The sequence below is a fragment of the Oncorhynchus nerka genome, linkage group LG11 (genome assembly GCF_034236695.1).
Source record: "Oncorhynchus nerka isolate Pitt River linkage group LG11, Oner_Uvic_2.0, whole genome shotgun sequence".
In the NCBI taxonomy this organism is placed as follows: Eukaryota; Metazoa; Chordata; class Actinopteri; order Salmoniformes; family Salmonidae; genus Oncorhynchus; species Oncorhynchus nerka.
The window spans coordinates 53,706,092-53,718,560 of record NC_088406.1 but is presented as its reverse complement, the minus strand read 5'-3'; the positions used below and the strand labels follow the sequence as shown (position 1 = coordinate 53,718,560).

Below are 12,469 nucleotides of genomic sequence, written 5' to 3'. Positions count from 1 at the left end.
GTGCGCTAGAGTCAAAGGAAGCGGAACTAATGGCCAATCTCCTCCAAGGCAAGCCCCCTGCCCAACGAGACCACATGCGGCCAACCCTGGTCTGCAAGAAGCCTTTTTAAACTATTAACATAGGATGGGCTTTCCCAAACAGTACGCTTCAACCCCACTATTGATGACTATCTGTTGCTGAATGCAAGTCTACGAAATGTTCAAATTGGTCATAAAGCACAATTCTAATAGGCCTGCAATGACAGTGACCATTACGTCTACAATTTGATCTCTGCCACAGGTCTAGACCAGACCAAGGAGAGAAATCTAGGAGAATAACCACCAGAATGGCATTAACTCATCAGCAGTCTACACAGGACCATGGTTGGAGGGGAGGGAGGGAAAGGAAGGGAGGAAAAATGGTAACACAGCGACCTCTTGTGGCGGAATAGGCTAGTGCTAGTCAGTCATTAATGGGGTTTTTCTTCTTCTATAGGCAGCATTATCATAACAGGCTACATAACGCCTGTAGCATGGTTGCAACATTGTTGGGCACTATACTGTATATCCACATTGAATTACAAGCCATCGTCGGATATGATCAATATGCCTTTCTGGTATTTTTTGCATTGAACTATTAACCAATAGCAAGCCCTACTTTGCATAAATGATCATGTTAGCTGGCTATCAGGAAGGAAACAGAAACCCCAAAATGGAATTAGGCCTTCAAATTTGACAATTCCAAATCATTTTTTAGCCTTTATTTAACCAGGCAAGTCAGTTAAGAACAAATTCTTATTTTCAATGACAGCCTAGGAACAGTGGGTTATCTGCCTGTTCAGGGGTAGTACCTTGTCAGCTCTGGGTTTTGAACTTGCAACCTTCCGGTTCCTAGTACAACGCTCTTACCACTAGGCTACCCTGCCGCCCCATGACCTATGTCCTTGTGAAAACATGATGCCAATATGATCACGGCTATCCAATGGACATCTATTCGTCCACTCGTCATTTTCGTGCTTCAGTGCAAAAGTGAACCATCTACAGCTGTTAAGATGTCTAGGTTTCTTGGACAGCTCAGGTCCCTAAAGAGAGTCTGGGTTGCAAAGTGAGGACCTTCATGTTGGGGTTTCCCGTCTCCAAAATAGCCCTGGAGACCTAGACAATAGACTTTATCATAGGCCTACCATTTGGCTTTGGTAATTGATGGGATATGTGGCTTCCATGGTGGTCTTGGCAGGTAAGCACCATGGAGTTGTATCTTACCTAATGGCAACAGAGCAGAAATCTGCATACAAAGGCATTTTTAAAGAGTTGGATGATATCTAATGAGACCTACCATATAAATGACATAAAACACGTGTCCAATTTAGCTTGTTTGATTTTAAAGAAGACTTCTTGCAATTGTTTGATGGAATAAGGCATCTGGATTTATTTATTGTACTCTGCTTCACCCCGTGTCCTGAGAATAATTGCACCAAATGTACAATTGTATGCATTGCCTTCATAACTTCATTAGTGCTTTGAAGGCTTTCAGAACTTTGCAGGTTTTCAAGAAGGGTTTGTTGGTCTTGGTTGTTTTTGGGGGCTTGGGGATGGTCTTGATCAGGAACCCAGGTTTTCCTATTTTCAGCTTCTTTGAGGTTAGTTGAAAAATCCTAGAAAGAAATCACAGTTCTTAGAGAGGACTGCCCAAATTGTCCCTAACAGGGTAGATCTTGACTAATGCCACGTTCACGTGCTATAATAGTTGTCGAAAATTCTAAATTCAAACTAGGAAGTTTCCCTTGAACGACCCTCCAAATCAGAATTACAAGTGGGAAACTGAGAAAAGCTGTTGCCGAGTTGTGACGTAAAACCACTGACCTTTTACCGTTTCAACCAAAAGATGACAGCGAATACGTTTTTGACAACTACAACCCTGTTAAAATGGATAATTAGGCGACATTTGCCATTTATTAATGTAGATAGTTTGGCCATATTGTCAATGTTAAGGATGCTAGCTAACGAATTATGAGCAACGTCAACTAGTTTATCAAGCTAGCTAAAATCGTATTGGTTGGATAATTATTCCAACCAAAAAGCACATGAATGAAACAGTCGTATTTCCTAGAAAGTAGGAAGTTCCGACGAGCACGTGAGCGTGGCATAAGCACTCAACTGACCACAATAAGGGGTTGTGGTTGTAGCATTTAGTGCCATAGAATGTAAATGACGTTTTAGGGTTAAGGATGGAATTAAATTCCCTTCTATAGGATACAATTCAGATGTACACTCATCAATAATGTTTTTTTTTCTCGTTTTTTAAAGGAGACACTCCTGCTGTAGTAGGAAGTAGAGGCTAGGGAGAGAGGTAGGTGGATGAAGACTGAGAGGAAGAACACGGACAGACGCCGAGTAGTGACTAGAACCCGACGAAACCGTGGCATGGTCCAGTCGAGTTTTAGCACTCGACATGCCTCCGACAGTAATATATTTCAATAGAATTCATTGACTGTTGGACTCACCTCTGGCGGAGTAGCGCTGCCTCATTCTTCTCCATGGCCAGAGCATGCTCAGCAGCAGAGGCTCTCCGCTAAAGACAATAAACAAATTACAGTACTACTTGAAAGTATGTGATCCCCTTGTGCAATTACAGATATATTGTAGTTTTTTACATTAAAATCTTAATTGAATCAGAATCAGTATTTTTATCTGACATAACAGGTTAATATTTACCAATACCATATGTTGGTGAAGAAGAAATCATGCGTGTAGTAGAATGTTTTGTTTTTAAAGGAATTATTGCAGGTGCAAAAATAATTGAACCCCAAGTTGCATTGGTTAAATCAGTAAGTATGTCGAATAAGGTGGGTACATAATTGGGTACCAAATGAACCAATAAAAGGAGAGATCGTTAGGACAGCTTTTGGGCGGGACTATGATAATAGAGATAAGAAACCTGGTCAGTTTGGTGTTACCCATCCAGGTGAATGCAAAGCACACCATGCCAAGAGGAAAGGAGATCTCAGAGGACATCAGGACGAGGGTAGTGAGAGCACATCAGTCTGGGAGAAGGCTATAAAATCCTCTTTAAAGGATTTGAGCTCAGTCCACTGTGAGGCATTTACAAATGGAGAGCATTTAACATGACAGCAAGTCGGCCTAGAAGTGGACGCCCTTCCAAAATATCCCCAAGAGTCACAAGAACAATAATAAATCAGGTAAAAGCAAACCCAAACATAACATCTAGAGATTTGCAGACCTCCCTTGCTGCATCTCCGGTAACTGTGCAAGCTTCAATAATAAGAACAGTGAATCCACTGTTGCTAGGAAGAAGCCTCCGCTGTCAAAAAATAACCAAACTGCCCATCTTAAACTTGCCAGAGACCACCTGTACAAACCTGAGTGTTTCTGGAAGTCCATTCATTCTCTGGATCACTTAATCAAAAAATTGACCTTTTTGGTCACAATCATCACCGCTATGTTTGGCAAAAACCCAACACTGCCCACCACCAAAATAACCTTATCCCAACAGTCAAGCATGGTGCTGGGAATGTCAAGATCTGGGGCTGCTTTTCCTCCTCTGGATCCGGATGACTCCACATCATTAAGAGAACCATGGATTCTGAGGTATACCAGGAGATTCTTGAACAGAACGCCAGGTCATCAGTCAAGGAGCTGAAGCTGGGTCGAAAATGTGGCTTCCAACAAGACAATGACCCAAAGCATTCAACCAAATCTACCATCATGAGAAAGAATATTTGTGTTTTGGATTGGCCAAGTCAAAGTCCTGACCCCCTTCCAATCGAGATGCTGTGGCAGGACCTGAAGCAGGAAGTTCATGCCAGACACCCCTCAAACCTCACTCAATTGGCTGAGTTCTGTAAGGAGGAGTGGGCAAAAATCTCTCAAAACAGATGTCAGAAACTGATTACTGGATATAGGAGACGTTTACTATCACTGCTAATGGAGGTGCCACAAACGATTGACTGAAGGAGTTCATGTATTTTGCACACATCAAATCTGAGTTTCTGTTAAATAAACCTCTTTTGTTAAAAAAACAATGAAAATATATCATAATTTTTTGGTTTCTGTCACTTACTTGGAATGTTTTTCTTACGGATTGGAGTTTAGATAAGGATTTTATATGTTTATTTTATAGCAAGATAATGACCAGCCCTGTAGGGTTTACATACATTCAAGCAACACTGTATATCTTAGTGTACAGCAAGACACAGAGTAACTAGCAAAACGTAGCTAATAACACCTTAGTGCAACTACAGTAGCTAACTTTAAAGTGAATGTTCTACTTACAGATATGGTCTGGATTTTCTCTTGTAGCGTGTCAATCTGAAGAGAAAACAAAAATTGCATTAGAAATGTGTGCAAAGACATCCTATCACATGTGGCCCAATACGAGTGTTGATACTGGGGCTTATGGTTTGGTTTAAGTACTTCGTAGTTTAGCTTACTATTGAGCGGTTATGGATCAGTATTTGGCAGGCTGTCTTAGGCTTACTTACATGTTGCTTTTCCTCATGTTTGCCTTGAATCAGGGCTTTGGTCCTGTGAAAAGACAAACACCAATGTACATGTCATGTGAATGAGAACAAATCCTAATATGATCAAACTAATATCAAAATCCACTTACAGCTCGTTTAGAGTCTGTCTATACATCTTCTCACTGCTGTGGAGTTTTTGATGTAGAGCGGCATTCTTCTCTTCAAGCTGACAATTTTTGTCTGTTGCAAAGTACATGTAAAGTAAAGAACATATCAATACAGAATAAAGTGATTCTGGCTGGTGGGACATATGTTGTGTGTTTGTAACATAGCCTACCTCGAAGACCCCTGTTCACCTCCTCCAGTGTGGTTTTGATCTGTAGAAGATTCTGCATTTTTAACTGCTAGAGCAAACAACTGATCCATTGTAAAATATTATAGTATTTACAGTTTTGGGGTAAACTGAAAAGAGGGTCCTTTCTGTAATCACACCCATTCTTTTCATCTACTTATTTCAGTAACTTAACCAAATGTCTCCTAGCTTACACAAGACTATACATTAACTTACTAAGGTTGCATCCTTCATCACAGTGACCTCGATCTCAATGTTTTCCTCACTCTTGATATCTGTAACTAAGGTGATTATTTGATCAACAGATGAATGCACATTTAGTTGTAGATAACCCTGCATGGTTCTAACCTCGAACAATCCTGACAAGTAAGCTTAGTAGGTCGATAAACAGTTTGCAAACTTTCTACACGCAGATCAAACTGTGTGATTTACTCACCGGTAGATTGGGTGTTGGTGGCACTAGGGATCCTGGCATCCCCACCGTGATGCTCTTTAAGTGGTTCCATCGGTCCCCACTGTTGGGAGCCATAACATAAACCCCATTAAGATAGCTCTTTATCATCATACCAAACCAGTGAGTTTGATGGAGCAGTAATGGACTTACAACAGCTTTCAGTTTCTGTATGCGTTCAACACGCTCCTGGAGCTGGAGATGAAATGCCTCCATTTCTCCAGCTCTGATGTCCCATTGTTTCTTCATATCCTTGGGATAAAAGAGATGGGCTCAATGTTAACTGTGTGATAAACGTCTGACCATGACAATTAAACAAATTAATGAATGGACTATACTTTGACCGTGAGTTAATAGTTCAAATACATTTTCACCGGTCGACCGGTAGTTATTTGACTTTGCACCTATACAACTCCATACATTTCCAGAAACTAAACATTAGTCAATGTCAGTCCATTAGACCTGATTACACATTGGTCATACACTGTAGAGGGCAGGGAAACTAGTTAAAGGGGTTGAGGAATAATAGTTTTCTGACTGCTTACCTCCAGCTCCTGACTATCCTCCTGAGAGGACTGCAGGCATGCCCGCAACCTTTTCACTGGCGCGTCATAGTCCTTCAACTAAAGCCAACCAGATTTAGAACATAAGTTACAATGATCATGGAAAAGTACATGTTACTGCAGGTATGCCCCGACCTTTGCACCTGCGAGTCATAGTCCTTCAACTAAAACCAACCAGATTTAGAACATAAGTTACAATAATCATGGAAAAGTATGTTATTCAAGTCCAGAATGTCTCAGGTCTGACTTAGCTTCTGAAACGTACCAGTATCTCCATTTCAGACAATTGAATCATTATGTCACATTTATTTTTCGATAGCTGGTCGAGTTTCACGTTTAGCTGTGTCTCAGTCACTGGAGATACAGATGGGAATATGAAATTAGTCTTGGTTCAGGCATGACTAAGGAGCTAAATCTACTGTATAAAATGTAAGTACAAAAGCTTTCTTCTCCTCATCTGAGCTACTTAATGAAAGGTAGGAAAACTCACATAGACGTATCCTGCTTTTGATCTATGAGAAACAGAGACAAGGCAATGAGAACAATGTTCAAACATGGACTACATCATACATCATTAGAAGATCAATCAAACTGCAAAATGAGCCTTTCCCTCAATTCCTTTCATTTCCATAGGAAATTGAAGTGTATGAAAATTGTTGTAACATGGTAATAATACAAAAAGTTTACCGCAAGGACGGTCCTCCGTAGTAATATCACACCAAGAACATTCAGGGCAGCAGGGAGAGTGAGCTCCCATCCCACTCCAGGATGGGTAGCTCCAAACCATTCATCTTCTAGAGCACATATGTCAGAGTCAACTGGCCACACAAAGAATGTTTTTTACGGCCCCTGGGATGATCTTGATTTATTATTGTCAGCAAGCCGGCACCAGATCTTTTACACGCACCAATACTACATTTCCCACAATGCAAAGGTGACGCACCGAGCAGTAGGCTGCTTCATTTCAATATTTATTGGCACATCAGTCGTCAGCATCACAGTAAAATTAACTTTCAGATACCCATCAAAAATGGCAAAACGGAAGGTGGATACTGAGAACCGGGGTTTCAAACAAGGTGGGAGTCGGAGTATATGTTCACGAGGTAGCTGGAAAACCTGTGTGTCTTCTGTGTGGAGAAAGTGTGGCGGTACTGAAAGAGTATAATCTGAGACGACATTATGAAACGAAACACGCGGACAAAAACAAGAATATGGACATGGAACAAAGGCTACAAAAGGCAGAGGAATTAAAACGAGGCCTCAAATCTCGACAGGCTCTGTTCAAAAAAGCCAAATCACAAGGCCAGGCTGCTGTCAAGGCCAGTTTTATTTTGGCAGAAGAGATCGCTAAATCAGCCCGGCCATTTACGGAGAGGGGATTTCATCAAAAACTGCATGATTAAAGTTTGTGACGAAGTTTGCCCAGAAAAAAGGCAACTCTTTTAAATGTGAGTCTGAGCAGAAACACCATTGCCGAGAGAGTAGACCAGTTGTCCATCAATCTAAAAGAGCAGCTTGTGAAAAAGGGAAAAGATTTTATTGCATATTCCTTGGCTGTGGATGAGAGCACCGACATTTCTGACATTGCCCAGTTGTCAATTTTCATCCGCGGAGTGGACTCCAACCTAAGCGTGACAGAGGAGTTTTTGGCTTTACGTCCTATGCATGGCACAATACGGGCATGATTTGTATGAAGAGGTGTCAAGATGTGTAAATGAGATGGAGCTGCCTTGGGAAAAACTCGTGGGTTTGACAACCGACGGAGCACCTGCGATGTGTGGACACAGGAGCGGACTGGTGGCTAAGATACGGGAAAAGATGCAAAGAGGAAAACGCGACAGGTGAGCTGACAGCTTATCATTGTATCATACACCAGGAAGCGTTGTGCGGTAAAGCCTTGAAAATGGAGCATGTAATGAGCATCATCACGCGCACAGTTAACTTTATCAGAGCCAAAGGTTTGAATCACCGCCAGTTCAAGGCATTTCTGACGGAGTTAGAAACGGAGCATGGTGATTTGCCTTATCACACAGAGGTGCGATGGCTAAGCCAGGGAAAGGTGCTTCAAAGATGTTTCGAGCTTCGTGAGGAGATTTGTCTGTTCTTGGACAGCAAAGGGAAAGACACAACACAACTCCGAGACGAAATGTTTCTGTGTGAAATGGCTTTTCTGTGTGACATTACGAGTCATCTGAATGCAATAAACTTGCAGCTGCAGGGTCGGGATCGTGTCATCTCTGATATGTACAGTACAGTGAAGGCATTTAAAACCAAACTGACTCTGTGGGAGACGAAATCGGAAAGAAAATTTGAGCCACTTTCCCAGCTGCCAGACCATGAAAGAGCTTTCTACCAGTGCGTTGGCACACAGTTGGCTGATAAAATAGGTATGCTTGCTGACTTTCGACGCCGATTTGCTGACTTTGCTTACAAAAAGCAGGTTGGAACTGCTCGGTAACCCATTTGCTGTTGACGTGGAAAGCTCACCACCAAACCTCCAAATGGAGTTGATTGACCTCCAATGCAATGATGCACTGAGGGCAAAATATGCGGCAGTGGGTGCTGCGGAGTTCGCCCGCGTTCCTCCCGGCACAATGCCCCAGCTGCGCATCCAGGCTGCTCAAACGTTGTCTATGTTTGGCAGCACATACCTGTGTGAACAACTGTTTTCTTTGATGAACCTGAACAAAACATCACACAGAAGTCGACTTACTGCTGAACACCTCCACTCATTCTGAGGATTTTTCAGCTCAGAGCCTTAGTCGAACATTGATGAACTTGTGGAAAAGATGGGACACCACCAAGTATCACCCTCAACCTCAAACAAGTGAACATTACTGTGCAATCACATATTTAGAGTTTTTACTCAGTTCAAGTTTAAAAGTTAAAATTTAATATTTGTTTTCACTGCATGTTACTTCTCCTTAAACAAAGTGTTGTTTTTTGATTAATAGATTTTTGCACTTTATTTTTTGTATTTCAATCCAATTATATTTTAAAAATATTTCAGTTGAGTGGATGATAGAAAATTGCTATTATTGTTTTTCTTTGAAGTAAATTTAGCCCACTTTTGCTAAAATAGAAAATATAGTCTACTGATGGTGCCTTGAATACGGTTTCTTTCATTTAATGTTCATGTTATGGGGATATTTATATAAAGGAAATTTGTCTTTTGTGTCTGTTGAAAATTAAAGATTACTGACAGAGCCATAAGAAAATATTGCTTTATTTATCTGATCATATTGTAATATATTTGTTAGGTTTTCAGTAGGTTCAATTAGGTTCACTAGACTATATGCGTCATTTAAAAATTTTTCAATGAACATTCGAACAGTCCGGCCCTCGTCTTGTAGCTGATTTTTTTATTTGGCCCTCCGTCCATTTGACTTTGACACCCCTGTTCTAGAGAGAAGAGCAACTGGACAAACAAACAAACAAATGTCGCATTACCATTTATTATGGAATTCACATCAGATGGAATGGACTGTCAATGAGGTAGAAAGGTAGATTACCATAAAGGATCTCTGTGGGTACTATTTACCAGTGGTGTAAAGTACCTTAATAAAGTACAAATCCCACCCAAAAATACTCAAGTACTACTTTTACTTTTTAGCTGCACCAACATGTTCAACTGACAACAGAGGTCAGCCTGCAGGCTAGATAGAGATGTGCCAAGTAAAGCCTCCCCAAAACCCTGCACTAACCTGCACTAATTGTGAATCACCTTATGGGACTCCCGGTCACGGTCATAATGACACAGCCTGGTATCGAACCCCAGGCTGTAGTGATGCTTAAATAGCTGTGCCAATGGGGAAGCCCTAAATAATGTACTTTTTCATTTCATACATCTTCCTGACACCCAAAAGTACTTGTTACATTTTGAATGCTTAGCAGGACAGGAAAATTGTCCAATTCACGCACTTATCAAGAGAACAGCCCTGGTCATCCTTACTGCCTCTGATGGCGGACTCACAAAACACACACACTTTGTTTGTAAAAAAAAGTGTTGGAGTGTGCTCCTGGCTATCCGTAAATTAAAAACAACAAGAACATTGTGCCTTCTGGTTTTGTTAATACATGGAATTTGAAATTATTTATAGGCTACATTTACTTTTGATACTTCAGTAGTGTAACGACCCTGGGTTTTCAGCAGAAATCGACCCTGCCGCTCGAACATGCTTTTGCGGCACAGTCGATAGCGCGCCGGACCGCGGGCTCGAAGGTCGAGGGTTCGAGACCTGCTCGCTGCCTGTTTCATTACATTGGTGTCAGAAGTGATCGGACCTTGCATACACGACAGTGCGTGTGCTTGGCCGGTGAGCGCGTTCATGTAAGACCTAGAGTCGCAAGCTAGCGCGAGGACGCGGTCTTTGAAAGGAGGGGAGTAGTGTAACGACCCTGGGTTTATAAGCGCGGAAATCGATTCTGCCGCTCGAGCATGCTTTTGCGGCACAGTCGATAGCGCGCCGGACCTCGGGCTCGAAGACCTGCTCCCTGCCGTTTCATTACAGTATATTTAAAACCAAATACCTTTAGACTTTTCTTTAAGTAGTATTTTACTGGGTGACTTTCACTTTTACTTGATTTTCTATTAAGGTATCTTAACTTGTATGTAGGACAATTGGGTACTTTTTTTCCACCACTGCTATTTAACTACTCTTTCAACTAAAGCCATTTCATATTTGCATTAAGCTCCATAGACTACACCAGCCACAATTCCTTCACACTTCTACCATTATTAGCCTACTTCAATACAATCAGGCACACATTATGTTCAGGAAATGTCCTTGTCTAGTTTTGTACTCAGGCCTACATCCTTTAGTCCTCAAAGAAAAAACGCGAAGAAAATGGTAAATTGGCCAATCACTCCTTGTTCGGGCATCGTCATGGCGGGCCAAGGAGCACCAAACTCCGGTACACCCTTCTTGATACACATCCATATCGATGACTGAACCAAAATAAACAAGACTCTATTTTTTAAATGCATGCTTTGTGACGTCATAATATAGACATTATCAAGCCGCACCCCTTAGTTACTGTTGCGAGGTTTTTTTCTTTCAGCAAAGCGCATATCCGCATTGAAATGGATGGAAGGCCTACGGGTCAAAATGATCTCAAACTGTGTTGACACAGATTATCAAATTAAACCGATCGTCAAGGAATGTTAGGCTCTTGATTGACAAGCTGACGCACCAACTATTGTATCATAGGCCTAATTATAACAATTCTTTAGCCAGCAGCTGAAGGTTCTCATTACAAAAATAACAAATAAAGGCAGAGCTTAGGGCCTAAAACACTTTATTATTTCGTAATTTACTCATATTCAAAACCATAAGAGAATCATAACACTAGCCTAATTTTAAAAAAACATCAGGGAATAGGCCTACAGAATAGGCCTACAGCCTTTATGGATTTAAGTCAAACACTTATTATACCGAGTGACGAAGCAGACTCAGTGAGTCTCCGTCTGTCACGTCCTGACCTTAGTTCCTTTTTATGTCTCTGTTTTAGTGTGGTCAGGGCGTGAGTTGGGGTGGGCATTCTATGTTTTTGTTCTAGGTTTTGTATTTCTATGTTTGGCCTGGTATGGTTCCCAATCAGAGGCAGCTGTCGATCGTTGTCTCTGATTGAGAACCATACTTAGTGGGAAAACAGGCTATCTATGTTTTGTGGGTAGTTGTTTTCTGTTTTTGTGTCTGCACCAGACAGAACTGTTTTGGTTTCGTTCATTGTCTTTGTTGTTTTATTATTCAGTGTTCAGCTCAAAATAAAAAAGATGAACACTTACCACGCTGCACCTTGGTCCTCAGCTTCTTCCACCAACGACAGCCGTTACACCGTCGTTACTAAAGCACATTGTTGAATTTCACTTATATTGTTGGCTCTCCTTCTTACTTCCCTATAGGATATATATTTAGTCATTCGTTTCCCCAAAGTAGGCTTATACATCTTGTTTTAATCAAATAAATTGGCCATTATCATGAGTATTTACCCTGCGCAAATCTAATGTGTTGGGGAAATGTTGTTCTCGTTCTTCTCGGACTTGAGTGAAACATTTAAATTCCTTAATTTACCCGTATATAATCCTCCAAGATACGTTTATGCAAGATAAGTTTACACCCGCAACCCTAACGAGAAAGAGCTTTGTTCTGCATTTCCCTTTGTTTGTAGGCTAATTAGCACGTCTCGCTGAATGGACATCTATTCGTCCGCTCGTGTCCTACTCGTGCTTCTGCGCAAAGCATTCAAGTGAATCATCTATGGCTTTTAAAATGTCCAGATGTTTAGGTTTCTTGGACAGCTCAGGTCCCTAAAGAGAATCTGGGTTGTAAAGTGTGGACAAATCGACATTCACGTGGGGGTTTCCCGTCGCCAAAATAGCCCTGGAGACCTAGAAAATAGACTTCATCATAGGCCTACCATTTGGCTTTGGTAATTGATGGGATATATGGCTTCCATGGTGGTCTTGGCAGGTAAGCCCCATGGAGTTGTATCTTACCTAATGGCAACAGAGCAGAAATCTGCATACAAAGGCATTTTTAAAGAGTTGGATGATATCTAATGAGACCTACCATATAAATGACATAAAACACGTGTCCAATTTAGCTTGCTTGATTTTAAAGAAGACTTCTTGCAATTGTTT

The 12,469-nt window shown here is 41.3% G+C and overlaps 1 protein-coding gene across 4 annotated transcripts; it reads right to left on the bottom strand.

The window, feature by feature from the left end:
• Positions 1–1,393: 1,393 nt before the first annotated feature.
• Positions 1,394–6,581, bottom strand: LOC135573924 (uncharacterized). Of its 4 annotated transcripts, XM_065024131.1 has the most exons (12): positions 6,514–6,581; positions 6,317–6,338; positions 5,809–5,886; positions 5,417–5,515; positions 5,249–5,327; positions 5,029–5,093; positions 4,798–4,837; positions 4,610–4,700; positions 4,482–4,524; positions 4,273–4,308; positions 2,484–2,551; positions 1,394–1,634 (listed from the first exon to the last, which is right to left on the bottom strand). In XM_065024131.1, the coding sequence occupies exons 4-12, from the start codon at positions 5,510–5,512 to the stop codon at positions 1,481–1,483; spliced, it is 672 nt and encodes a 223-aa protein (XP_064880203.1). In that variant the 5' UTR covers positions 5,513–5,515; positions 5,809–5,886; positions 6,317–6,338; positions 6,514–6,581; the 3' UTR covers positions 1,394–1,480. The 4 variants fall into 4 exon arrangements, with proteins under 4 accessions (XP_064880203.1, XP_064880201.1, XP_064880200.1 ...); XM_065024129.1 differs by lacking the exon at positions 6,514–6,581 and having other exon boundaries at positions 5,029–5,087; positions 6,317–6,488; XM_065024128.1 differs by lacking the exon at positions 6,514–6,581 and having other exon boundaries at positions 6,317–6,486.
• Between the last annotated feature and the right edge of the window lie 5,888 nt (positions 6,582–12,469).

What these genes read in the sequence shown, in the direction of transcription:
- LOC135573924 (XM_065024128.1), bottom strand. Translation starts at nt 6,382, where the DNA reads ATGTTTGAACATTGTTCTCATTGCCTTGTCTCTGTTTCTCATAGATCA. An exon ending in AGACAGACTCTAAACGAGCT is followed by an intron (nt 4,525 to 4,609) that starts GTAAGTGGATTT and finishes GTCTTTTCACAG; the next exon opens with GACCAAAGCCCTGATTCAAG. An exon ending in AACATGAGGAAAAGCAACAT is followed by an intron (nt 4,309 to 4,481) that starts GTAAGTAAGCCT and finishes TTTTCTCTTCAG; the next exon opens with ATTGACACGCTACAAGAGAA.